At 33.8% G+C, this 27,886-nt stretch overlaps 3 protein-coding genes across 15 annotated transcripts; 2 read left to right on the top strand and 1 right to left on the bottom strand.

Annotated features, from left to right (window-relative positions):
* The first annotated feature begins 427 nt into the window (after positions 1-427).
* LOC107914186 (formamidopyrimidine-DNA glycosylase) lies at positions 428-7,316 on the top strand. 9 transcript variants are annotated; one of them, XM_041103081.1, is made up of 11 exons: positions 428-913; positions 1,041-1,092; positions 1,553-1,610; positions 2,828-2,896; positions 2,985-3,110; positions 4,792-4,842; positions 5,820-5,897; positions 5,985-6,084; positions 6,154-6,240; positions 6,554-6,588; positions 6,661-7,316. In XM_041103081.1, the coding sequence occupies exons 1-11, from the start codon at positions 685-687 to the stop codon at positions 7,108-7,110; spliced, it is 1,335 nt and encodes a 444-aa protein (XP_040959015.1). In that variant the 5' UTR covers positions 428-684; the 3' UTR covers positions 7,111-7,316. The 9 variants fall into 9 exon arrangements, 7 of the variants coding, with proteins under 7 accessions (XP_040959015.1, XP_040959009.1, XP_040959010.1 ...); XM_041103079.1 differs by having other exon boundaries at positions 510-913; positions 5,985-6,055; positions 6,138-6,240; XM_041103075.1 differs by lacking the exon at positions 6,554-6,588 and having other exon boundaries at positions 5,985-6,055; positions 6,138-6,240.
* Positions 7,317-17,512: 10,196 nt separating this feature from the next.
* On the top strand, positions 17,513-18,598 carry LOC107914184 (stress-response A/B barrel domain-containing protein HS1). Its single transcript, XM_016842987.2, has 2 exons — positions 17,513-17,891; positions 18,171-18,598. Exons 1-2 carry the CDS (start codon positions 17,752-17,754, stop codon positions 18,358-18,360), a joined length of 330 nt encoding a protein of 109 aa, XP_016698476.1. The 5' UTR covers positions 17,513-17,751; the 3' UTR covers positions 18,361-18,598.
* A 707-nt stretch (positions 18,599-19,305) lies between these two features.
* Positions 19,306-26,577, bottom strand: LOC107914183 (nuclear pore complex protein NUP96). Of its 5 annotated transcripts, none has more exons than XM_016842983.2 (6): positions 26,351-26,575; positions 23,192-25,803; positions 22,504-22,627; positions 21,551-21,699; positions 20,691-20,788; positions 19,306-19,695 (listed from the first exon to the last, which is right to left on the bottom strand). In XM_016842983.2, exons 1-6 carry the CDS (start codon positions 26,358-26,360, stop codon positions 19,500-19,502), a joined length of 3,189 nt encoding a protein of 1,062 aa, XP_016698472.1. In that variant the 5' UTR covers positions 26,361-26,575; the 3' UTR covers positions 19,306-19,499. The 5 variants fall into 5 exon arrangements, with proteins under 5 accessions (XP_016698472.1, XP_016698473.1, XP_016698474.1 ...); XM_016842984.2 differs by having other exon boundaries at positions 23,192-25,797; positions 26,351-26,574; XM_016842985.2 differs by having other exon boundaries at positions 26,363-26,570.
* Between the last annotated feature and the right edge of the window lie 1,309 nt (positions 26,578-27,886).

The following is a 27,886-nucleotide window of genomic DNA, read 5'->3' as shown; positions in this document are numbered from 1 at the left end:
CTATAAAACATTTATTATTAATATATTTATAATTGTAATAAATATTTATTATTAAAATATTGAATATTGAATATTTTCAATAATATGTTAGTATTATTTAAAATTCTTATTTTAAAAATTTATTGTTAAAATAAAATTGAAATATTAAATAATTTATTAAAATAATAAATTATATTATTATATTAATAATTTATTATATGACTAAATATAAATAATTAAATATGTATTTTTAATATTTTTAATAATTTTAAATATTTTTAAAAATAAAAATAAAAATAAAATTTATTATCAATATAATAATATTAAACTTGACTTAAGTTAATTTTTATATAAAAATAAAATTATTTATAGATGGTTTTTTTTTTCGAAAAATACCTTACTCTTTTTAAAGGAGAGTTTATTTTAGTTACAAGTCATATTTGTCGTTGAACAAAGTGTTTTTAATAAAACAAAACATAAAAATATATAAAAATATTTTTTGTAAAACTTTTACTTATAAACAAACTACAACTTCCAAACAAATTCATTAAGAATTATTGCTTTCCTTTCGTACCAAACGAATTTAATGACTAAAACAAATTAAAATTTAATCCACAGAAGAGGAAAATCTTTCACACTTCCTCTGTCAGAAGTCTCAAAGACCAAGAAAAAGCGCGCGAAAGGTGGTAAAACCCTAGCGAGGCAATGCCGGAGCTTCCAGAGGTAGAGGCAGCAAGAAGAGCGATAGAAGAGAACTGCTTGGGGAAGAAGATCAAGAGAGCGATTATAGCCAATGACTCTAAAGTCATCGAAGGAGTCTCCTCCTTGGACTTCGAGTCCGCTCTCTTAGGCAAGACCATCGTCTCTGCTCACCGGAAGGGCAAGAACCTCTGGCTCCACCTTGATTCCCCTCCTTTTCCCTCTTTCCAGTTCGGTACGCTTCCCTTAAAAGCCCTAGAAATTCGTTTTTTTTTCTATTTTCTGCTCATTTTGTTTAAGATTATTATTATTATTATTATTATTATTTTGTTTTAACCAAATGTTGGTTGAACGGATTTCAGGCATGGCCGGTGCTATTTATATAAAAGGCGTTGCTGTTACAAAATATAAGAGGTGACGTTCTTTTCTGGTTCTCAGTATGAAGTATTTTTACTTCTATTATGTTTTGGTTGTCTCGGAAGCAAAATGCAAGACCTGTGCTTGCATAAAAAACTGGAAGACATTTTAAATTATTAAAGTTTGGGAATTTCTATTATAAATAACAAAATGTAAGATTTTGACTTTTACTTGAACTGATTATTATTATTTTTTAGAAAGATGTTACATTTTATCTTCTTCTTCTTTTTTCCCCCTTCCATTTTGGTTTTACTTAATTAATAATTAATTGGAAGCACCAATAGTGACAACTAAATAGCGTCTACATTGATTAAGAAGATTTCATGAGCTATTGAAGGTATTGCATCAGAGAGATGTTTAATTTGTTAAGTGGAAAGGGATTTTAGCTCATATTGTTATAATTGATGTTTGGTTAGGAACATTATGGTAGTAATCTTAACATCTTTAATACATACAGGTCTGCTGTAAAAGACAATGATGAATGGCCTTCCAAATATTCAAAGTTCTTTGTTGAAGTAAGAACCATTGCTCTTTCCCTTGGTAATCCAATATGTTCTGTGGATTATCTTTTCTTTAAGTTATCCTTGAATATCGTCATTCAACATTTGCAATCTTTAAAATTTTAATAGTTTTTTTTTTGTAGTTTGTTTTCATGTGACATCTTCTTTGCGTTAACCTTGGCACTTAATATAACATAGCATATAATTGTTGAATCCTATATGTCTCTTCAAAGGTGAAGCTTCTCTATATATTTCTTAAGTGACAAATGTATTGGTTTCTAATCATTTTAATGCTCTCCTATTTCATTTTTTTTCATGATGTTCACAAGACCTGTATTAGATTCTTTCTATATTCTTTTTTTGAACTTCCAATAGCTTTTCAAGACCGGATGAACTTGGACGAGTAGATATGAAGGAAAATACAAATTCTGAAGCAGGTTTATGGTCATTTGGTGCAGTTGGTTTCCCAGTAAAAATGGTCATTAATGGGTCATTGGTTGATTTTATTATGTGCTCTTTTGTATTGGGCACTCAAAGGCCATTGTCTGCAGTTAACGAAGAGAAAAAAACTAAAATGTATCATTTTAAGTGATTTTCATCTTGTTTGATATGTTTGTCTAATCATCCAATTAAGCACTTAGAATTAGCAATAAGTTCTTCTGTTTCTTAGTGAAATTATTGAGGCTATATTCATGGGGATTTACCCTGATCGGAATCAGTATTGTCAAGGCATGTGCCTAGGTGTGCATGCTTGCATCTAGGCCCGCAAGCACCAGACAAGAAAAGCGCCTTAGATCCATTCAGTTGAGGTTCATTTGATCAGGCACATGCCTTGGCGCCTAGATACTTCTTTTTTGTAAGGGGATAAGTGTTAAAAAAAGCTTGCCTGTTTTCACTTTTCTTTAATTCCTTTTATTTTTTCATTTTTTTCATTTGATGTACCTTCACTAGTAAGAAATGGATAGTATCAAAATCGCTATTTCTCAATATTTGAGTATTCAACAACAGACATGGACCATAAGGAGATCATGCATATTGACCTACAAAAAATTTGCAAGTTTGTAAATAAATTAGACCTGATTTTTAGAGAGACTCGTACAAAATCAATACATATATAAATATTGTTATTTACTCCATGTGCGAAAGCATTTTTTATGCCTTGGTCTTGAGGCATTTTAAGGGTTTTACTGCCTTGTGCCCTTGACAAAATTGATTTTTATGCTCTTTTGCAGCTAGATGATGGTTTGGAGCTATCTTTCACTGATAAGAGGCGATTTGCTAGAGTCCGCTTGCTCAAAGATGTATTTCAATTTCTAATTTATTTAGTTTGTTGAGTTCCTACAGTTTTTCATGTTTGGTTTATATCTTGAAATGATTTGGTTGGTGCAGCCTACATCTGTGCCTCCAATATCTGAGCTTGGTCCTGATGCACTGTTTGAGCCTATGACAATTAATGAATTTACTGACTCCTTAAGCAAGAAGAAGATTGGCATTAAAGCTCTATTGCTTGATCAGGTTAAAACTCAAGTGGTCATGGTTTTTCTTTTTTTGTTGTCATGATGATTTTATGTCTATAGCCTTGTATTATCCTTCAGTTCTTTTATTGTTTCTTTTCCTACTTAACCTCATATTTGTATCTAGTAGCTCTTCTTCTTGGTTAAGCTGTTGAGAGATTATGTGAAATGGTAGCTTTTGTGTTTATCCTGCTCACTAGTTCTTATTTTGATTTTTTTTTTCATTTGCTATTAGCGAATTGCCTAAATGTATTAGACATTATCTTTATTCTTGTGATTTTTTTTTTCTTTTTCCTTCCAGTTGTCCCATTTCCTCCCTCAGTAATTCCTTGTAAGAATGAAATCAGGTTGCTGCATGCAATATGAAATTATATGCATGTAACTTTCTCAGTTTCATTTTCGGTTCATGACTCAAGCTGGAATACTGTCTCCATTACTTGATTTTGGTGATTCTCAAAGCTTGTTCTTGGAGATCATCATATTGTAAGGGCAGGACTAGGACATGGAGCAATTTGCTTCAACATAATTAATGACATTAGACTCTGTTTAGGTGGATGCAGTGTACTTAAGTTGCTTTTCTGCAGTACATGTCTGATTCATATCCTTTATTGAATGACTGAAGCCTTTTTTGTTTCATGTAGCTAGCAAATATATTTGAAGTTACTTGATTTTTCTTTTGTTTCCTCTTATCAGTAGCTTTTTGTTGTGCTCCTGTTTTGATGTGTTATTAACCTAGCATGAATGAGACTTCCATCCAGTTGAATCATCCTCACTGTAGCATTGAAGTATTCTGTAGGTCTGGTGTTTTCTATTGGGAAAATGTAGGAAGGCAAAGTTCATCCTTGATATTTTATTAATGGCTGAGCTGCCCCGAAAGGGTGCAAGTTTCCCTTTCCCTTAATCCACCACCTTGATGACTGAGCTTTACCAACTCAGTTGGCAGGCACATTCTATTTCAATTATGATTGCATTTTAAGGTCGTGAAACAACTGTCGTAACCCTCTCTGCCCTTCATAGTTTTTTTTTTTTTGTTTGCACCCCCTCCCCTGGGAAATTAAATTTGTAAGATGCCCCCTATACATGGATTCAGGTGCAGAATATGAATCTTCTATGGCGATGGCAGTCCTGACTTGACAATGAAGAAAGTGAATAACATAGACAATGGATGATTGCAGGGTTATATGAACATCAAGTTAAAACAACCCAATCCATATATTGACCTAAACGTGAAGTATAAGACGAATTGAGGAAGTTATTGGTCTGGAAAGATACAGCCAGGATGAGGAAGAAAAAAAAATGCAAAACAAGAACATGAAATTGTTTTAGAGATAAGAAGGAAGATAGAGGGTTGAAACTTGAAACCAGCTTTAGTATGAACCAATTTTTTCTTACGCAGCAGCCTGCTTTTGCCTTCTCCCATTCATTTCGAATGAGATCATGGTTCTTTTTGATGAAGAAAAAAGAGAGAAGGAAAACGAGAATGATGGAAGATTCTAGACAAGTCTACCTGATAGGCTTATGCCTTTTGGTTCTTTAGCTAGCTTTTCTTTTAGAAAAGTAAAGGAAAAAAATTCCAATTATTCTAGATACGGTATCTACTTTGATGTGCTACTGTTGTTTCTAATTCTCTATTTCTCTGATTAAAAGTAAAAAGTTTTAATTGTCTTTGTTAACTTTTGCAGAGTTATATCTCAGGAATTGGCAATTGGATTGCAGATGAAGTGCTATACCAAGTGAGTGCACCTTTTTACATACAAGATTGATTGCTGCATATTTAAGATGATGTTTAAGATAGACCCATGATATAGGATCTTAGATAATCCAGATATGGCACATTTCTAATGCATAGTTTTGATATTATAATCCAAATGAAAATTTTTCAATGTTTGTTGCACTGAAAAATAGAGCTTCCACTTGAGGTTGAGGTTACCATATATATATATATTGCTTTGTCCTTGACATAGTTTGAGAGAATGCAAGTAATGATCTTAAAGTTGCATTTCAAGATGGCTTGTTCAATCTCTTATTTAGTTTGAAAAGTTTTAGAGAAATAGAAAATATTGAATTTAGATTCATTGATTACAGAAGACTGACCTCATACAATGTCATGTTTATCACTGGTTTAATACTGCGAGACATTTTCTTTTGAATACACAACATTGTCTTGATGCATCTTGATGACTGAGCATAAGTTTTAGAATGTCGGGAATTCAAAAATAGTTATCAAGCATGCTATATGTTTCACTCTTTTTCTTCTCAGTCTCCACAATTTTATCAAAATATGTACGAAGTATATTTAAGAGAATGATTGCAATACAAATAATACAATCAATGGGACCAACTATATTGGAGTTTTAGTTTTTGGGGTGGAAGAGTTTTTTTTTGTTGGGTGTGTGTGTGTTAGTTTTATTAGTTTTTTTTTTTTTTTTGGGGGGGGGGGTGGGATTGAAGGGAAGTGTATTCTCCATTGACAAACAGCAACTTTACTCATTTGAAGGGCTTTTAATAGAGAGGTTGACAAGATGAGTTGAATGTGGCTGTTTGGTAAGGTGGTCACTAGCCTCCCAAAATCAATCCCCTCCAGAGTGAAGTTTGGTTTTACTAATATGTGATGAGAAATATAAAATATATTTCTTGAATGGGCAGCTATTTGGACTCAAAGTATTTATATAGCTGTTACAAGTTTATCATAGAATTTTCTATGTGGCAGGCAAGAATTCATCCTCTGCAGATTTGTTCCAGCCTGTCCAAAGAAAACTGTGCAACTTTACACAATTGCATCAAGGAGGTAAGTGTTGACCCATCTTGTAGTTGGTAATATTTTATGTTATAATTGTGCGTTCTTCATGGAAAATATAGAGGAAAATATTTGTAGGTCATTCAGTATGCTGTTGAAGTTGATGCTGACTGCAACCGTTTTCCTTGTGATTGGTTGTTTCATTTTCGGTGGGGCAAAAAGTCTGGAAAAATTAAGGGTAAGATACCTCTCATGAAACTGATAATCATGTTGAAAAAATTGTTTTTACAGGTTATTGAAAAAGCAGTTGAAGTTGGGGCAGATAGTAGTCAGTTCCCTAGTAATTGGATATTTCATTCTCGCGAAAAGAAGCCTGGCAAGGCTTTTGTTGACGGTCTGGCTCCTGAACCTATATGTGTCTTCTAGCATTATCTCCCATCTCCTTTCATTGTGATAAATTGATACTTCCCTTCTAAATGCATGTGTCAGCTCTTATGTGTGCACAACATGCATGTTAAAGTGCTCATTGTGTTGTATTTCTTTATTGTATGTTGATTATGTTGGAAGATATGGTGCTTCCTAGTTTTATTTTCATCCATTAAACAATGTGGCTGTTTACTGATTGATATCAAGTTATGAATATTGCCATTCATGTTTATTAGCCCTTTTATTTCCCTAGAAAATAATGAGCTTCCTTTCAATAACAGGGAAGAAAATTGATTTTATCAATGCTGGTGGCAGGGTAGGTCATTCTAAAATATGGTTTATGTTGGTCGATCAAGTGCCTTGTTTAACTGTTCACTTTCTGGTACAGACATCCGCATATGTACCGGACTTGCAGAAATTGAGTGGAACAGTAGCTACAAAAGCAGCAGGTAAACCTAGAAAGCAGGCTTCAAAGAAAAAAGGAGGTGATGAGGCTGAGGATAATGTTGATGATGAAGATGGCGTTGGTGATGAACCTACGAATGAGGAAGAGGAAAGCACTAAAATTACCAAGCCTAAGAAGGGGGGAAACCCTAGAGGTCGTGGTAAAAAGCCCCCTATGAAAAGAAAAGCCAAAGAGAGTGATGATGATGATGATGATGATGATGATGACAGTGGTGGTAACAATGATGTTAGCAGTGAAGAGGATGATGAAGATCCGACAGAGAAAGGTAGGAAGGTTAAAACTAATACTAGTAACAAACAAGCGAAGACTGTGAAGACATCCAAGCGAGCAGTGAGTAGTCAAGATGGTAAGAAGCCTAAGAGAGCAAAGTAGATAGCTGATGAATCATTTAACGTCTCCAGATATGTCTGCCCAAGTTTTGTAAGAATGGAAGGGCGGTGTCATGTTCTTGTAACTAGTATTGCTTGTTCAACCTTCTTATTAGATCACACTTGGCTTAAATTCTGAATTGGCGGCTACCTTGTACTGCAGCTGTTTGTTGCAGGGTATTTTGAAAATTTTCAGTGTGTTTTAAGTTATTTGAAGTTTGAAGCTCTAAACAACCTATGCATAGACTGATAGCTGCAAGTCCGGATCACTTATTTTGATTCCTTGGCTTTGAAGTGAGCATTATTTAAGATGTTGGGTATGGAAGTTTGGAATGCAAGCAAGTGAAATCATAAACCTCCAAGAATAGGAAGAGATTGTGTTGAGGTTGATTGCTGTGGTTGCAAAGTTGTAATTAATTTTTGGCGTTGGTCCAACGCAAAAAGTGAAGTGGATGCATGGACTTCTTTAATCCTTTCCAGCATCCACGCATACGCTAGGACTTGGGTGCAACTCTGTTTTAAAGTTGAACTAAAGCTAAGCTTGTCCTCAAGTCATTAAATTATATATTCTCAGTTTTAGGATAAATAGTGATGTTGGAGTTAAAATATATGGTTTTTCAGGATGGAAATGGAGGAAATGGTGTAACTTGGATTCGGAAAAACAAATAAATAAACTTCGCAATGCGTGGACTTTTTTGTCCTTTGACCCTCAGAGCCGTTGACCAATATACATACTACTCCAAACTCAAACAGTGGTTGGGTGGCATGAAGTTGTGGCAATGGGATCAATGTTTTGACAAGGGTACCGATACAGTCATATAACGATCAACCTCGTTGAGACCATTAACTCCGTCTAGAGGCGTACGCATCACATTCCAATTTCAATGGTTTTTTTAGCCATATTTTACAGGTTAGCAACTTTAATGCCAAAAATAAGGTTGAAACAAGTAAAAATATTTGGAGGCAGGACACGTACATGTTGAAAATATTAGGGATGCCATGAAAGATAATGCTCAAAGGGCCAGGTCGATGAATACAGAACTATATTCTTGAAACTTGGAAACTTTTCAAGTGACAGAGTACATCGATCGTTGGTCGGGGATCCTACCACGGTCCTATGGAGTTGATCTCCGAAACAGGCGGTGTGAGTACGGGATGTTCCAAACACTACGGTACTCGTGTTTGCATGTGGTTGCAGCATATGCTACCTACCATTTAAATGTCGAACAATATATCGACGATGTGTACACGCTTGAACGTACATTGCGTATTTGGGGTAACGAGTTTCCTGTATTAAGGGATGTATCGACATGGCAAGTGCAACCGCCTGCGTTCGAGATGTTGCTAGATCGGTCACCACGTAAGAAAGTTAAAGGTCGACCGACAACAATGAGGATTTAGAACGACATAGATATCAAAGAACAAGTCGATCCAAAGTATTGCACCATATGTAAAATAGTTGGCCACAATCAGAGCAAGTGTCCCCATGGAAACGTCTATACTGGTCAATCTTCATGGTTTGAAGGAAATTAAATGTTGTACCCGATGTTTGCATTTTATGGTCTTGTGGAAATAAATTTTGTATTGTTTAGTGTTAAGCTTTTATTTAAAATTAACTGTTGCAACTTTTAATACTTTAAAAGATATTATAAGTTATACAAAAAAGACTAATACATAAGTTGTGGAATTATAAACCAATACAAAAATATTACATAACATTTGAAATTTACATGTATCAAAATTGGAATGAACCGAGAGTGGTATCGTCGTTCGGGTTATAGCTGTTTACGGGCTTCCATTGACGGGGTGGACGTTGGGGTGATATGAACTGCTCTGCGACCCATCATAAAAAGCACCTACCCATTGGTCCGATGTGTTTAAGGGCTGGTCCTCCGAGTCGGGCTCTGCCATATGTTGATCCTCTGGGTCGAGCTCCTCAGTAATTCTATGCGATACTAACCGTACTCATAACTCATCGTGTAACCCACGCAAAAATCGCTTACAATTGTCAATTTTAGTCGGCATAAACTCAACAGCATATGTAACAGCCCAATTTTCAGTAGTGTTAGAACAGTGATTTGAGATCACTAAATTCGATGAAAAAGTTAGAAAAATTTATTAATTAATAATTATAAGTTAAGCGTGATTTTAGAAATATTTTTGAATTAGTGAATTTTGTGATTCAAAAGAAATTATTAGGTAAATTGGGTCGAAAACGAGGTATCGAGACCTCGATATTATAAACTGAGCCGTAAATATTTTTATAAATATTTACGGAGTGTCATTAGGGTAGTATAAAAGTTTCGTTAAGAAATTTTAACTTTTCGATGGTTAATTGATTAAAAAGGATTAAATTGCAATAGAGATAAAAGTTTAATTAAATATTAAAAAAAGTTAAAAGGACCAAATAAAAAATTATACCTTTTTCTAAAGTTGAGGCGGCATAAGTAAATTTAAAAAAAAAATCTAAAGTTAAAATAGATTATTATTATAATAATATTACTTAAAAGTTAAGTTATATATTATATTATATTATATTATATTATAAAAGAAATAAAGGATAGAAAAAGATAATTGAAACAGAATTGAAAAACGAAAACAGAGAAGAAACAGGGGAGAAAGAAAGAAAAAGGAAAATTTGGGGTTTTGAAGTTCAAGCTCAATTGGTAAGTAAATTTAATCCCTTTTCTTGTAATTTTTGAGTTTTTGGAGTTCTAGAACAAAATCTTTCATAGTTTATGTTGAAATTTTGAAAGATAGTTTATTTTTAGACATGAGTTATGTTGAATTAATTGACGAATTAGGGGTTAAATTGATTGAATTTCAAGTTAGAAGTTAGTAAAGGGTTGATTTGTAAAATAAATTATAGGTTTTGAATTAATAGGGACTAAATTGAGAGAATTTCAAAATTAAGGATTTATGGTGAAATTAGAGAGTTAAATTAGTTTAAAGTGGGAATGAAATGAAAATATGAAATTAGTTTTGAGAATAAAAATTAGTCTCGGTTTAGGGACTAAATTGGAATTTAGGAAAATGCTGAGTAAAAATTGAAATATTTAATGTGAGATTGAATGGTGTTGTATTGATGATTTTTAATTGTTTTAATTCCGTAGCTAGCGTTGTATCGGAATTCTCGACTAAAAAGGGGAAAAATATAGTCGATATCGAATAGCTCGGAATTCCTAGTTTGTATTTCTATAATCCGAATCTAATTATTAATTATTGTATTTTGATTAAATGTTATAGTAAATGATTGAGGTGAGAATTATTGTGTTTTACAATTGAAATGGATTGTCTTGATATGTGATGAAATTATATTGGTTGAATTAAAGTGGAATATATATTATGAATATATGTGTAAATGTGAAATTGTGCAAGTATGATAATTGAATTATTTTTTATATGTATAAAATTCAGCCTTAATGCCCAAGTAGATGGAATTTAGAACTACTGGAATATTAGTGGCATGCCATTAAGGAACTTTAGCACGCTCTCTGAATATTAGCACGTTGGTGCTCTCTGATTATTAGCACATTAGTGCTCTCTGATTATTAGCACGTTAATGCTCTCTGATTACTAGCACATCAGTGCTCTCTGTTTAGCACATCTGTGCTCTCTGTATAGCACTTCAGTGCTCTCTGTTCATTAGTGCATAACAATGCACCTCTGTATTTATTCCGTATATCCGGTGTGTTCTATAAAATCTACTTTCGGCTAAGAATAAGAATATGAGATAGTAAACTGAAAATAGAATGTGAAATATGTTGTAAATACATGGAATACACGAGTTATATACTCATAAATTGATTGTGGAATGGATAGTGCCATTGTTTAAATGATACGTGAATAAATTATGGAAAGGTATTATATATAGAAAGTGATGAAAATCGAGTATTATGTGATTTTAAATGTTCAATTGTGCTTAACATTTTATTATACATATTTTATTGTTCTATTTTTTTAAATATTCAGATTATAGAAATAACACTGAGTTTATACTCAGCGTACGGTTTGTTTCCGTGCGCAGGTTAAGTACACAAGTTTGATCGCTGATTCAGCATCCGTAACTCGGTTATTTCTTTGTGTCGGCATGTACCTAGAGTGTCTAAATATTAGTTATTTTGTGGTTTGATTGTAAATGAAGTTATAAGATCTATAATTAAAACGATGCTTGATGACTTGTTTTGATGATATAAAATGTTTGAGATTTCTGTTTGTTTGATCTGTAATCTCTGGTAATGCTCCGTAACTCGGTTCCGGCGAGGAATACGGGTTGGGGGTGTCTCAGCATACCTGCTAAGTCGCGAAAATTCTCGTTCGTAATCAACTACAGACATTTCACCTTATTTCAGCATAAAAAACTCTTGTTTTCTATCTCCGATATGCAGTTCACCAACATATTTCTTTTGAAATTATTTTTGAAAGAATTCCTAATTTACCTGATCTGCGGTACATGACGTGTCACTGACTGCCACCAGGTATATGCTTCTCATTGCAGTAGAGAAACAACACATATTAAACTTTCACGCGAGTCGCATTCAAGTTGTTGCAAAATATGTTTAGTAGATTCAATCCAAATTTCAGTTGCGGAAGGATCAACTCCTTTCAATTCCAAAAATTCAATTGCACCATATTTACGCAATTCTTTTATCGAAGCTTGAAGAATAGTAAGGGTAGATGTCGTAGCGGATGTGGTTCCCGCCACTCACTGAAGAGCATCAGCAATAGCTCTAAGTAATTGTAAATCATCTCTTTCCCCAATATTACCTCGTTCAACATTAGATTGTTGAGTACTAACTGGATTAATACTCGGATTTGCTGATTCGATTTCATCTAACTCATTGGAGACACCATCTCCGGTATATATTTCTTAATCAATATCATCATTATAATCATCTGATATTTTCAACTATAAAACAAATATATATATATATCAGCATCCAAATCCCGACTCAATTTGACTCAATTATGACATGTACCTCTAAACTCAATTCCAAGCTCAATTTAGTTCGAGAATCGGTTAAACCTGCAAAGCTCTGATACCAATAAATGTAACACCCCTAACCCACATCCGTCGCCAAAATAGGGTTTCGGAGCATTACCGATCAAACAAACATAATTTTAAGCATTTCATATCATACATTAATCAAGTCAAATCCAATCAAACTCACACATATTGTTCCTTATTTGAGCTATCGAGGCCCAAAATACATGTTAGAAACAAATCAGGACTAATTAGGAAACTTAGAGAATTTTTTGAAAAATAATAAAAATTTTCAAAGCTGCAGGGTTCACACGGCCGTGTGGTCAGGCCGTGTGACTCACACGGTCAGGAGACACGCTCGTGTCTCAGGCTGTGTGGGTATTTGATATAGGGACACAGCCGTGTCCCAGGCCGTGTCTATACCTGTGTAACTCTTTGACTTGGGTCACATGGCCAAGTCATACGCTCGTGTGCCATACCGTGTGCCCTTTTGAAATGGCCTCGCACGACCGTATGCTAGCTGTGTGTCTCACACGACCCAGTCACAAGCCCATATGTCTAGCCGTGTGGACTCAAAATGTGCATTAAACAAACAAGTTCACCATTCCCTGCAAGCTTGGACACTAAGCAACTCAAAAATCAATCGTTCAACCAAATCAGAACACGATCAAACACATCCAAAACATGTCAAAACAATCATCCTAGGTGCCTACCAATGTACCCTAATTGATACCTCAATTATATCATCAAATGATATCATCAAAATATCATTCAAGTCCAAATTATAAACATACCTAATTTAATCTATTTTACCTAACTTATGAACACTTAAACACCAAATTAATATGCCATAATAAAGCTTCAAAAACAACACATGTATATATATACCAAACCAATATTAAACTTTTAACATCATTTACATTCAATCCACAAAATAACTATTAATTAGACACCTTAGGTACATGCTGACACAAAAGGATCACCACGTTTGAGTTCGGGACCGTTATTGGATGCTGAATCGGCGATCAAAATTAAATACCTAACCTGCGCACGTAAAATAAAACCGTACGCTGAGTAAAAACTTAGTGGTATTTCTATAATTTGAATATTTTAAAATAAGAAATTACAAATATATGATTGAAATATAAACACATATTAATATTTAATTATTACAACAACCATATCATATTTCATTTGTTTCACAAATATCTCAATTCACATACTTGCTATATAAATAGTTTTTCACAATTTATTTCACATTTCATTATACAATTGCATTATCCATTCCATATTCATTTCATGAGTATATAACTCATATATTCTATATATTTGCAACATATTTCACATTCTATTTTCAATTTACTATTTCACTTCTATTTCGCATACTATGTCATTTCAATATCAATCATAAAACTTTATTATTCATTTACCCCTATAAACATGACTTGGACTCGAACGTATACACGAATCCAACCAAAAAACACTAGTTTGGCACCCATTGCCTTATCGGATAATTCAAAGTAATAAGTTGACACCCAGTGTCTCATCGGCTAAACCGAAGTAAATTGGCACCCGGTGCCTCATTGAATTAGGTCGAAGTAGTAAATTGACACCCAGTATCTCATCGACTCGAAGTCGAAGAAATCCCTGAAATCTTCCAATCCTATGGCATGTCATCTATATCCGACTCAGCCCGATACAGTTAATAGGGTTTAATTTCACAAATAAAAAACAACCAATATTCATTTCAATTCAAATAATCAATATATTCAATATATATACCAATTCAATCAATATAAATTCAATAATTTCATCACATACAAAATCAATTCATTTCAATTGCAAAACACAATAATTCTCTACTTAGCACTTACCATATATAATAAATTGAATTATAATAATTAACAACTAAGTTCGGATTATAGAAATACAAACTAGAAATTCCGAACTATTCCTCGTCGACTTTATCTTTCTCCTTTTTAGTCGAGGGTTTCGGTACGATATTAGCTACGGAATTAAAACAATTAAAATTCATCAATACAACACAATTCAAGTTCATATTGAATATTTCAATTTTCACTCAAATATTGCCTAATTTCCAATTTAGTCCCTAATCCGAGACTAACTTTTATTCTTCACATTTAATTCTTTATTTTCATGCAAATTCCACTTTAGACTAAATCCAACTCCCTATTTTCACATAAATTCCTAAATTTCAAAATTTTCACAATTTAGACCTTCTTTCACAAAATTTACTATTTGTTCTGCAATTTAATCCTTTTTCATTTCTAGCTTAAAAATATATCAATTTAGTCCCTAATACTAAAATTATTCAACATGGACAACAATTAAAAACTCAATAATTTCTAAAATTTCAACATGGGTCGGGTAGTATTTAACACCGGAATTCTAAAAACATAAAAATTATAAAAATGAACTAAATTAACTAACCAATTGAGCTTTGAACAATTTGAAACCCTAGCTTTGTGTCTTTCTCGTTCTTTCTTTCTCTTTTTCTTTTCTTTCTTATTCTTTCTGTTTCGTTGGCTTTCTTTTTCTTTTCTTTTTTTTATTCATTCATTTATAATATATAATATATATACTTAATTAAATATATTATAATATTATAATATATATTTTTAACTATAAATTTTATAATAACATACACCTTATGCCCCTCATTTATAATATATAATATATATACCTAATTACACTTAATTTATGCAAATTCACTTACCCAAAAATTAATTAACTACACAACTAACTTCGTAAATATTTATTTTTAATAAATATTTATGAGTTTGATTTACGAGAACAGAATCTCAGAAATGCACTTTCCGACACTCATGACTATCGGGTCGTTACACGATACCCATCATATATGGTAAAATTTTTATAAAAATATGACAAATCAATTGTCTATATAATTTAAACATAAAATTATATATTGAAGAGTAAAACTGAAATTTTGAGAAAACAAAAACATCACACTTATATTATACCAACATAGCCATTCTAAGTATTTTTTTATTTAAGTTAACTTAAATGAGTAATAAAATATTAATAATAGAACGAAGCTTTGTCATAAATATTAATAATAACACGTAGACATCAAATGTGATTTCCAAATCTCTTTGAAGCTTATCATTAATTCTCAATTGTTATATCCTCATCATAGTTAAGCATTAAAACAAAAGGCAACCATCGATATCTATAATAATACATTGAGTTTTACATATAATATAAACCAGACATATTCAAACTCAAAAATTTATCTTATATAGGAGAACTTTTATAAAAAAAATATCCATTCGTTAAAGATAAATTTAATCGTAACTCTAATAATTTTGAGCTTATTCAATTTGATTATCATAGATTAGTTGAAGCTAAATTAATATATATTCCTAGTTTTCTCATGTGAATGCGATTTTTAATTTTTATTTAGGTGGTGTCAAATTAGTGGAAGACAAATGTAACTTTTTTGCACCCCACAAATGGAACCAAGCACAACAACAATGCAAAATTAAGCAGAAAGGTCATCATATTAAAAAAATTAATAAATTTATGAATGTGCCATAAATAAAAAAAAATTATTATTAACACGTAGAGATCAATTTCATGCAAAAAGGAGTTAAAAAGGGTTAATAATAACCAAATAGAGATAAATTTCATGCAATTAAAACACGTTGAGCAAAATAGCATTGAGCAAGAAAAAAACGAGAAACTAAAACGAAAATTTTTTATTTAATTTATAATTAATTTTACTATTTCGTTGATCCTCGATGAAGTGTGATCCGTATTTACTCGAGAAGACATTTTGATATCTGCATAATTTTAAAAAAAATTACATAAATTAAATATAATTAATTATTATATTACAATAACTATAAAATATAAAATACAAACTATATATACCTTACAAGTTTTTTTTTCTCCTTTCTTCATTCTCTTCTACAAAATACAAAATACAGACTATTATATACCTTACAAGTTTTTTTTTCTCCTTTCTTCATTCTCTTCTACAAAATACAAAATATTTGAATGGAGGACCAAAACCCCACCTTCTTAAATAGAGGCATTTCTTCTTCTCCCTTTCTATATATATTTTTAAACTAGCAATTATTAACATTATAAACTTATTGATCAATCACATTACTGACATGATGTGATCAGTCATAATATATATTTTTAATTCTTTAATATATTTTTTAAAAAAGAGACATAATTTTTTTAACAAATAAATTATTTTTTATTTTTTTCCAATCAATTCAACTTTCATTTTTTTTTCTCATTTTTATTTTATTTTATTTTTTGGTTCTCCATTTTTTTATTTCTATTAAGAATGTCCCCTTAATTTTCTTGATTTCACATTACATAAATTATTTACATGAAAATTATATTTCGCAAAATAACTATCAATTTACATTATTCAAAAAATATATTTTACAAAATATAAATTTACATTTCAAACATTCTAAATAGTTTCACTTAACTTACAATATATCATTTTACAACACGAACAACTTTCTCAATACTAAAAATAAATAAACGATTTTTTTCAAGTCTGACAATATTGTGTCTTACAAACAAAATATAATTAAACAATTTTGTTCAAAACTGACATCATTCTATCTTACAAATTGAAAAATAAATTGTTTAACCGTAACAAAAGCGTCTTTCTCAGTATTATTAAATTGTAGCTCGAATGCTGCCGATATTGATGATCTCACCTGTGCGGTTCAATTTATGATTCCTTTTAACCTTCAAACATCCCATTAACCTACGGAATCCCAAATAATCTACTTGTTGGTTGCATAATCAATTTGAACCCGTTATCGTCTTACCACAACCAACGAAAACACTTACATAACCAATTTGAACCCGTTACCAAATAAATAATTGGCATTCGAAAGTAACCATTAAATTTACCGGTGTCAAAGCTCCACCGGATTATCGTTAAACAAAACATACCTTCAAATTAAAAAAAATACATAAAAAAACAAAGAAGGCTTCTCATATATTTCCCATTCAACCTCTAACAAAGTATAAGTAAATTTTTTTCTTTCAACTCATATTCATGTGTCATTGAGAGGCTTATATATACAAATTTGGCCACGCCAAATAGAATGATTTTACCAAATAAAATATTATTTTTTTAAAAAATTTAAATATAAAAAAATAAATTTAAAAAAAGTACAGGTGGCACCATTTAAATTGGCTCTACAAAAAATATATACATAAAATATTATAAAATAAATAATAAACAAATAAAAAAACAAATAATAAACAAATAAAGAAAACAAAAAGTAGATTTGGCGCCACTAAAAAAAGAAAAATTTGTTTAAAGCCCCCAATTTTTTCAAAAATCGCAGTATTTTCCTAATATTTATACAGGTGGCGCCATTGTACATGGTTCCACTAAAAAAATAATTTTCTTATCTTGATTGCTGACATGGCATGTTAGTGACGCCAAATACTTTGACTCCTACTGTAGATTTTAAGTTACTTACTTATTTTATCAAAAAAAAATAGGTTATTTACGTAATTAATTAATTTGTTTATGTTAGTTTCATAAAAAAAGCCTATTTTTATTGGGTTTCAAATTGGTAGCCCAGTTCTGTCTGTCAAAATAGCTGATTGGCGTTGAGAGAAGTGAGACTGATGGAGGAAGCAAAAGGAGTAGTGAAGCACATATTGTTGGCAAAGTTCAAAGATGAAATCCCACCTGAGAAGATTGAGGAACTCATAAAAGGCTATGCCAATCTTGTTAATCTCATTCACCCCATGAAAGCTTTCCACTGGTATGTTATCCCTTTTTGCTTCATTCATACCTTTCTTTTCTTTTAGATCTGGGTATCATTATATATAAGTAATTTTGAGATCCACTTCTTGGTGATGGATCCGTGGTTTTAGTTTGAGGCTTAAAACTGATGGATATTTTAAATGATAATACTAGCCCTTTTTCTAGTTGTAATTTGATAACCCAGAGGCTTCAATCTTCATGTGTTGATTTACAAAACAGTAGGAAAACAACCCATTTCTGATCCTGCCTTTGGGCAAAATCAATTCCATGATGACAGGGGGAAGGATGTTAGTATTGAGAACCTGCATCAAGGGTTCACTCATGTGTTTGAATCCACATTTGAAAGCACAGAGGGGATTGCTGAGTATATAGCTCATCCTGCTCACGTGGAGTTTGCAAATCTGTTTCTCCCCAGCTTGGACAAGGTCATTGTATTTGACTACAAACCCACCGTTGTACGTTGCTAAGTTACAAGCATAGTTCTGTCTCAATGTAGCTTTTGTCCTGCTCATGTCTGTTGTTATTTTGAATAAAGTTTGATGTCTTGTACTATGAAATGCGCCCATCCCTAGTGGTCAAGGCAAAAGTTGGTTGGTTTTATCTTCTATAGGTTTTACATACAATAATTCCTTGTTGAGATTGTGCTTTGATGTATTCTTGAGCTGAGTTGAGACTAAGCAATAAGAAGCTTGAGTTTGAGATAAAGCCAATTTTTTGATTTGAATTTCGGCTTTTAAGCTAAAGCAAATTTCATTTTTAATATTTTGAACTAAAAAAAACTGAATTATTAGATTAAGGTGATGCCTAAGAAAGAAGAAAAAATTGAGAGAAACAAAGAAAAGATGAGAAAGATATGGAAAAAGGTTAGACTAGAGTGAGTGATCCAAGGATTTTTTATTTTTAATAAGCCTCCCCTGCAGTTTGTATTTCTTTATTAAAGCAAAAATGTATTTCATGCCCATATTAGTTGTAGTGGTAAATTGGGATGGAATAACTTCGAAGTTTCATTTCAACCATGTGGATGTGTATTCCTGTATTCCAAAATTGCACATTCCACCTGGTGCACTTTGGGTGAGCCTTCCTATGTTTGTGAATTTGAGTATGGTGAAAGGCTATCTCGTCGTTGGTATTTCTTATTCCTAAATTGATTAAATATTTTGCATTTAAAACTAGAAGGTGGGTGTTCCTTTGATTAAATATATTGATGTTGCACTTAACAAGTAAAAGGTATATACTTGGTGTTACATGAATTTTGGTGCTAATCGGATTTGTTCAAACTCTTTAGTATTTGCTTTCATTCCAATAAAATTGCTTAATTAAAGATTTTCTTTAACACCAATAACATAATAATTAATATGTTATACTATTTTTTACCCTGTTAAAGACAATTATAACACACAAAGACAAGAAAATAAAGGGGTATAATTTTCTTCAGATAAAAATTTATATTACGGGTGCAATTATATCTATTAACTTGACAGTTGGGAATTTGAAGTCTGATACGAAATTAATGCCCAACTGTTACAACAACGTGCACCCAAACCAAACCAATCCCAAATCCCAAATCCCAAATCCCAAATTAGCAACAACAGGAGCAGGATCAGCCTTAGCTCAACACTTCTGAAAGCTGGAAAGTGAAAACTGCAACTGCATCCTGTAAATGACTCGAATGAAGGTCTTCCGGAATGGGAGCACTGAACACCGTATCATAGCAGCTTAACTGCTCATCATGCGTCCGACTTCCGCTTGTATCTGACAGCAACAAATTGCATATCTCATCCGCCATCTTTGAATATGCCACCCTGCACCATCACATATATCCAATCACTACCCACCAACTAAGCTAGTTAATTGATGTAAGCAGGCACATAGAGCAACTAACTGATGCCAAAAACCAGATCCTATTAGAGCTGTAGCTCAGATGAAAGCATTGGAGACGTTGCTCTCAAGTTGATAAGTAGTAACTTCTATCTGATTTACACCAAAATTCATGCAAATATGGAAAAATAGAAACAGTAATACAACTACATATCAATGACTAAACCCCTTTTTTACCCAACATATTCCATAGCACATCATTCTAGTAGCCATGAAAAGAAAGGGCTCCAATGAAATGAGCTGACTATCGCAGGAACATTAATTCAATATCATTTAAGCTTCATAATTTTCCCACTTCTGTGATTAGGTACTTGACAAATTTCATACTACAGCTAACGAGAAGATGTGAAAGGCAAAGAACAAGAAGGCTTTGGTGTCAAATTTCCATTTAAGATGTGAATAAGCTATAACATATCACCAAAAAAGAAAAAAAGAAGAAGAGGGAAATAAGCTGAAATTATGAAAACTTGTTATGCAGACATAAGCTAGCTACCAGGAGATATCATTTTATTTCAGGATATATTAAAAAGGAACGTATTTATATGGATTAGCCAGCCCAGAAAGATAATTCCGACACAACAGAGTACACTTTAGTCCATTTAATAGCTAAGGTAGTTAACAATTTCACAATTGTGCAATTATAATACAAAACTGAGTCTCTCCGTTTGCACCTCTTTTAATTACAGGAAGATTAAAATGGATGGAATAATTCCTTAAGCTTGTCTGTATCTACTATTAGTTTAGTTCTAGTCCCCTTGTGTTTTCATGTTGGTCAATACCAGTCAAACTTAATGCCATCACAAACTGAAATTTTGTATTAAAACTTAGACATGTGATCATTTCCATTTTATATTCAGTTACGATCAATCAATCTATTTTTTTTATTACTAAAACTCATAAAAGAGATTAACAAAAATACCTAGCATCAACATGTAACCTGCCACCCCAAACTGCTGAGGACTCATTCAAACAGCCAAGAAAGTCTCTACAAGCTGCATTTTTGCTGTTGAGGGAACCCTGAAAAGTTCACCAGCATCACTTTTAAAAGGAACTAAATAAAGTTCGCTGATATTTTACAAAACAACAGCTTATGAGTGCAATTGCTTAATCTATTACAAATCTAATAGGGAGATGTGGAACAAATAAAATCACGAAAAAAACGGCATCATCATTATCCCAGCCAGTTCCAAATGTTGAAAAATAACTCATGATTTAATCACAGAGACACAATTAGAATATATTCTTTGAGCTGACAAGCTTTAAGCATTTCAACCATAATTTATGTTAATAGAAATAAACACCTAGCATGCAACTTAGCTAAACAGCAAAGCAGCTTTCAAGCGAATTCTTCCAAAAGCAACAAAGGTAAAAGAGTATGTGAGCCACAGCCATTACACACAATTCACCCCCCACCCCCACCCCTAAAACAGACCATGCAGCACACTACTGCACCAGTCCCTTCGGGCAAATGAAGGTAATGCCTCTGCAACCTAGGTTTAACTAGGCAGATCCATTCTTGTTACTATGGCATAAATTTGAAGGAGAGTCATGTATTTTAGACTTGCTATACTTCGCATATAGTGGCCACCCCATTAACTAGTTTAGTAGGGAAAACATGACTCAAGGTAAGGACTGCACTCAGCACAACCCCATAACCAAGAAGCCGTGTTCACAATAACAGGAATGATATGGTTCACCAATAAATGAAGCATCCAACAAACTTTAGCTTATATTCAGATCTAGATTCTATGGCCTTGAAAATTTGCATGAGTTTCTTACAAGTTCAGCCATAGTATTGTTATCCTCCTGGAATGAACTTCTTAGCACATAGAATGAAATATATATTCCAGCTCCCAAATCCCAATTTTCAATTTCAGACTTGTGGTTCTCCATGGACGTGGCAATCCTCCATACCTCTGAGTCCTTGGCTGCATTGAAGAGAAAATAAGACTTGGATTAACTATACCAATGGTATTGAGACTTATCAATTATTACAGTGATCCAAAATTGTGCACTACATTCTTCAATCCACCATGAATATCCAAAAAACAGGTTTTTGAAACAATTTAAACAACTAAGATTGACCCTAGAAGTTAGTAGTAATCAGCATCTATAACTACATGATTCTGAGTCTGAAAATAGCAAGTTAAGTGAGCCACCCACCTCCAATGTGATGAAATACATCCATGCATGGACATGGGATTTTATGCTCTCAAATACATCAATACGAACAGAAAATTCATAGAATGAATTGCTAAACCCCCTTGATTGTATAGCTTAAATAGCATTCTCAAGTTTTCAAGAATAAGCTCTTTTCCCCTTCAAACATCATCTTTCCAGTAGCATCTAGACGTTCTTTCAGTAAATGTTTTACAAGGCTAAATGGAAAATTTTAAAGGTGGGAAAGAGGTAGCTTGTATGTAGAGAAAAAAGGATTCCTAGGTGATTCTGTCCCGCTATGCTATATTGTGTTTCACCATATCCATAATACACAATTCCTTTGAGGTCTTAACCATATAAATTTGGTAGGTCGCATTAACATCAATTTTTATGTAGTATAAATTTTATAGATTATTTATTTTAATGTTCACAGGAAGAGAAAAGGGGGAAAGGGGGAGACCCTGAATTTGGTTTGAAGTCACATCAATGAGGCATTAGAAAAGAAAAACAATAACAGGATAACAAAGGTCATATGGCACGTATGAATTACTTAATTTGCAATAAGATCATACCAGACAAGAACAATGCATGAGCAACTGAAGTCATGAAAATAGAATGAGCCTTTTGCCAATTTTCACATTCCAGAAAGTGCTCAAGAGCCCTTGGCAAATCCCCATGGTAATTGTAATAAACTGCCTGCATCATAAGAGGGAAATTTTCTTAATTGGAAAACAACAATTGAATTCCAAAGAACCTTTAGGAGTTCTCTCTCACACCATACATCCACACATAGACAGAGATACAGTGACAAGCATGCAGCAGGACATATCCAGATTGTTAGTAATTTAAAAGGAGTTAATCTTGAAAAGAAAAAATATGATATTTAAAGATTCCACCCAACCTTTCAGAGCTCTTTCTCTCTTATCATAAACATACATTCCCCATCCCCACATGGACACAGGTACAGATACAAGCATGTGGCAGAGCAAAGTCAACATGGCTAGGAATTCTGAAAGGAATTCATCTTAAAAAACAAAGAATGAGATTTGAAGATTCCACTCAACCAGGATGCTGATATTCTGCCATTATACACATAATCTAAATTAATGATGGATCTAACCCAAATTGAGCATCTAATTGTACCAGCAAAGCTCCAAATGTTAGCATGGAATAACGCTCATGCTGGACCAACAAGTAGTAAAATACAAAGGCTTCAGATACACAAAACTAGAAAAAATCATCTAGAAACAGAAAACATACCATAGCTTCATGCAACCACTGCAAAGGAATACCCAAGTCCTCAATAAATCGGCGCTGTGATTCTTGTGAACTCCAAGATTCACAATATTGGAACAGAATTTCCCTAATAAGAGTAGCTTGAAGGTAAGGATAATCATCACGGTAGGGCATTTGAAGGGCTACATAGATAGCCCAGTGACACTGCTCCTGACATAGTAACTGGGATACAAGTCCCATGTCAAGTGCTTGAAGATCATTAGAATGGAAAGCACCAACAGCTTCCAAGATTGCCCGCTGATGCCAGATCATATGGTAGTCAAGGGGATCATGTGTTGAAGAGAAGGTGCTAAACATTGCCTTCAGAGAACATAGTTGACTCTCTTCACTGGCATGCAGAAGCATAAGATAGTATGAAAGATCAAATCTTTCCACTCTGCTCAAATTTGCATTCTCTTCAACTGGTCCTTCATCAATATAAATTGGAACAGGAAACGGAGCTTTTCCATCATCAAGAAGGTGCTGATAAGTTCGAAACACAACAGGCAAAGCAGTATCTGACGGTAGGTGATACCACATTAACAATCCTAGGAATCTCTTCCAGTCAATCTTAATACCATGCAAAGCACCATGAATATTGCCAGCAAGCAACTCATAAAGCCGAATCCTGTCCTTCTCGATGAAATTGAAGTCCAGACCATTAATTCTCCAAATATCAAGCTGTCTTGAAACATCAGAACGATTAACTGTTGATCCACCAGCCTGGCTTAGTAAACAAGCCAATCTAACATCTCCTTTAGAAGCTGCCAGCTCCACAGCTGCATCTAGTTGTCGCCCAGTCAAGAGAAAGAATAAGTGTTCCAAGTAACCTGAATCGTTCACAGAGCTTACTTCTTCTTGTACACGGTGACATACACTTTCTTGCAGCCAACAACTAAACTCGGCTCTCCTAATAAGAGGAAGTGCTTCCAGGTCTACTTCTGGAGGACCTTCCTTGATATCTTGCATCATATCTTCCTCATTATCAGCAGCCATAGATTTCAGTTGACCAGTATTTTCCCTCTCTGAGAAAAGAACTTTAATCAATTCCCACACCATCACTTGATGCATCAAAACCAAGCGAGCAGAAGAAGATAAACCAGGAACCTCCAACTGCCTCTCAATAATGTCTATATAGCTCCTACAAATGCCAGAAAGCTCTAAGCGATTAGAAACAACCTTCAGAAGCTTCAGCTGAAAGGACCCAACATCCACTTCTTTTTCTTCATAATTTAGAGCTTTATGAAGATTCAACGGAGCATCAAAAGCAAAGTCAACAAGTTCTTTCTTTACTTTGCTATTTTCATCTCTAACTACCTTATCAATTGCCACTTTTTCTACATTGATTACAGAAGATAATACTCTTTGGCCATCATTACTACCTACAGGTGCACCAGAGTGCACAAGAATGCCACTTGGCCCCCAACCTACACGAAATGACCTACCCATGAACAATGCTGCATCAACTATATTGTGAGAATGGCTTCCAGTGACAGGTGTCTCTTGTTTGATGTCCAACTTGAAACCTTCCCTTTTTGTTGTCTTCAGTGGCAAGCCCTTATTTTCTTGTGTCATCAGAACAGTTCCAGATGAGCTTGAATCAAAAGTACCAGAGTTGTACTCAAGCAAAGCAACAGGGGTTTTCCGTACAACATGTGGGCTAGTCCTATTGGGCATCCTCTGGCTAGAGTTATGCAAAGAGGACTTTATATATTCTTTAGCAAAGGCCTGCTTCTGATTAGAACCTGTTCCTCTAAAATCCTCAATGTCCTCTTCTTCCTCAACAGGAAACATCAACATCCTCAATTCTCTCATCTTAACAGGGTCCAGCCCAAGATGGGCAGGAAGAGAATGAGAAAGCAGTGGTCCATTAGTATCCAGTTGCATGTCTTCATCAATCTCAGGATTCCCACCACCATTCATTACCCCAGGATCTTGTATAGCCCCTGTTGCGTCATCCATTATAATATCTTCCTCGTCATCTTCACTCAACCCGAATCTGCTAAAATGGTCAACCAAGAATTTCCATTCACCATTAGAAGGGTCAAATGCAATGAAGTGTGCCCCTTGACTCCTCATACTCTGTCTTAATTTCTTAACAATACTATCTACTTCCTGCTTTTCCAAGCCTAAATTTTCAATCTGAAGTTTCAAAGTTACCTCGGCAGTTTTGTTAAGGCCTTGACCAACCATGGGCTTATTGCTTTCATCTTCATATACAATTACCTGATGCCTATGGAATTTCACAATTTGATCTAAATCCAACCCTCTAACATCAGTTTTCCCAAAGAATTTTACACACCCATAGCCAGATCTTCCAACCACAAAATCCGGAACACAGCTGCAATAACCAGGTTCCAAGCGTTCCATTCTTACCATATCTTCCAAGCAAGGCTCCATATAATAATCAGGGGAATGTAAACTGGGTAAAGATTCCTCTATCCTTGTCATAACATGTGGCAAAAAATCAGAAATTGCAGATATCTTTCTCTTCTTGTATAGTGTAACATGTAAATCAGAATTTTCTGTATTGACGTCTGTCCCCCTTCTAGAAATTTCACTTGCTGTACTATGAATTTCACACACAGTCCCTGCAACTACAACTCAGATATTGAGTACATTCATACAAACTAACTTGCATCTCCAATTAGCTCAAAAATAATAATAACAACAACAATAGTAATGATAATGAAAACAAGACAAGCAAACAGATGCCTTAAAACCATTCTAAAAATACTATTCCCAGCAAAACCCGAATGAGACTCTATTTGGGAACAAAATTCAGTTCAAAGTTCAAGCACAAACATAAGCACACGCTGATACGACCCACAATTTTATCTCTCCAATTTCTCAAAAAAAAAAAAAGAAAAAGAAAGGAACCTCAAAATCTTAAAACTTGGCAGATCTATGATACCTACATAGAACTTCCAAACCAACAAAATCTGGGTATCAAACAGACAAGACCTAGAAACTTAATAGCTAGTTGAATTCAAGAACACCAAAAGAGAAAAAAAAACGAAACATTGAACTCTAAACACCAAATGAAAGCAATTTTTTTAATTTGAAGAGCATGACTGATTTGGATTAATCCCAAGTTTAAAACCCAGATACATTATAAAAAGAAAGAAAGAGTGAGGGAATTACCTGAAGCCATACCTGCAGAGTGAGGGTTTATTAAGGGTTTTAGATCCTTGAGAGTTGAATCAGTTGAAGGAGAAGGTGGTGAAGTAAAAGCACAGAGAGAGAGAGAGAGAGAGAGAGAGGAATGGGAGGGAAAGGTTTTTGGAGGGGTGGGTTTTGGCGTTTTTAGTAATTAGACAGTGAATGAGGCAGTGAGGGTTGAGGTCAGGGTTTGGGGTTTTCGATCCTATAGTCAATCCAACATACGAATTTTATTTTCATGATGGGTTCCGTTAAACTGTGATTATGCATCGGTAGGGTCACATCGAGTCAAAGGTTCGAAATTTAAAAATAAAAAAAAATCAATTTTGTTAGTGTTTATGAGCAATTATATATTAGAGTTGAATTAAATCAATATAAAGTTTAATTAACAAGGGTTGAATGTAGTTAGGAGATATCGTACTTTTAAGGAGAATGTAAGTTTGAATATTACTAATAACATTATTAGGTCAACTTCAAACTCAAAACATGATTTGTAAAACGAACATGCACAATATAAAAAAAATCAATATATTTTACAAATAGATGGTGGATGAACATAAGATAAGAAAGAGATTACTGTAGTGTCTTGTTGGTTAGGAGCCAGCTCATGAACAAGTTGACCAATTGATCAAAAGAGTGGATAGATCCTTCGGAATGGACAGATACCATGCCCGGCAGTGTGAGAAAGAGTAATAAAGAAGGTATTGCATTTGATCGCGTCAAAGGCACCTATGATATTCATATGATTATTGTAATATGCTAGGTGGTCCTCCAGGTTCCTTACTCCACTATAAGAAACCTTGGGGAACTTGAAGGAAGTTGAGAGGTTAAAGGTTAACAAGTGTGGGGCAAGAGGCTCGTTGGAGTAACTCTAAGAAGTTTTGTCTGTTTTGACCCCCTTTTTACTTCTTGTAACACTTCCATCTCAAGGACCTTCATATGCTCTTCCAAAGAAACATTGTTGACATGAGTGTGTTGCGAGGTAGCTGGTTGATTATTATTAATGGGTGGGTCATTGGGGTGGCAATGCTTAAGATCTCTACAGATGATGGATTGAGCCTCATTGTTTGGATGAATCAAAATTTTTTTCTTGGGGACTTCACGGGCTACTTAGAGTTTAGCTATCAACTGCTCATTTTGAGCATTCCGTTGATCTAAGAGTTGTTGATGTTCTTGTTGCTCCTTGAAGTGGCGTTCCCATTGCAAAAATTGCTCCTCTAAACGTTGCATTTTCTCCTGCATCCTTAAAAACTTGTTTCTGGGACCCAGAAGGTTGTTGCTAGAAGGCTTGATTTAAAGGAGTGGTAGTGGGAGCAGTGGCAATAGTGATTGCTAGTTGGGGAGATTGACCAACAAGACAGTAGGAGAGGGTATATTATAAGTACTAGGCAAGGAGTTCTTTTAGATCTTGGGAGGAGGCACTAGTTTCATGGGTTGCACATGGGAGTTCGCAACCATGACACATTTGTGTGATCCATCATGTTAAGGGATGTCATTTGGCCCAACTAAACTGACCCG

The sequence above is a fragment of the Gossypium hirsutum genome, chromosome D10 (genome assembly GCF_007990345.1).
Source record: "Gossypium hirsutum isolate 1008001.06 chromosome D10, Gossypium_hirsutum_v2.1, whole genome shotgun sequence".
NCBI lineage: Eukaryota > Viridiplantae > Streptophyta > Magnoliopsida > Malvales > Malvaceae > Gossypium > Gossypium hirsutum.
This window is presented reverse-complemented; position numbering and strand designations above follow the sequence as displayed.

Excerpts from the sequence above, each read along its gene's own strand:
- LOC107914186 (XM_041103081.1), top strand. The coding sequence starts at position 685 with ATGCCGGAGCTTCCAGAGGTAGAGGCAGCAAGAAGAGCGATAGAAGAG. Across the intron at positions 1,093-1,552 it reads GCTGTTACAAAATATAAGAG|GTCTGCTGTAAAAGACAATG; the intron begins GTGACGTTCTTT and ends TAATACATACAG. Across the intron at positions 2,897-2,984 it reads GAGTCCGCTTGCTCAAAGAT|CCTACATCTGTGCCTCCAAT; the intron begins GTATTTCAATTT and ends TGGTTGGTGCAG.
- LOC107914184 (XM_016842987.2), top strand. The coding sequence starts at position 17,752 with ATGGAGGAAGCAAAAGGAGTAGTGAAGCACATATTGTTGGCAAAGTTC. Across the intron at positions 17,892-18,170 it reads CCCATGAAAGCTTTCCACTG|GGGGAAGGATGTTAGTATTG; the intron begins GTATGTTATCCC and ends CCATGATGACAG.
- LOC107914183 (XM_016842983.2), bottom strand. Across the intron at positions 22,628-23,191 it reads AGTGGTTGCATGAAGCTATG|GCAGTTTATTACAATTACCA; the intron begins GTATGTTTTCTG and ends CTTATGATGCAG. Across the intron at positions 19,696-20,690 it reads AGGTTACATGTTGATGCTAG|GGTGGCATATTCAAAGATGG; the intron begins GTATTTTTGTTA and ends GTGATGGTGCAG.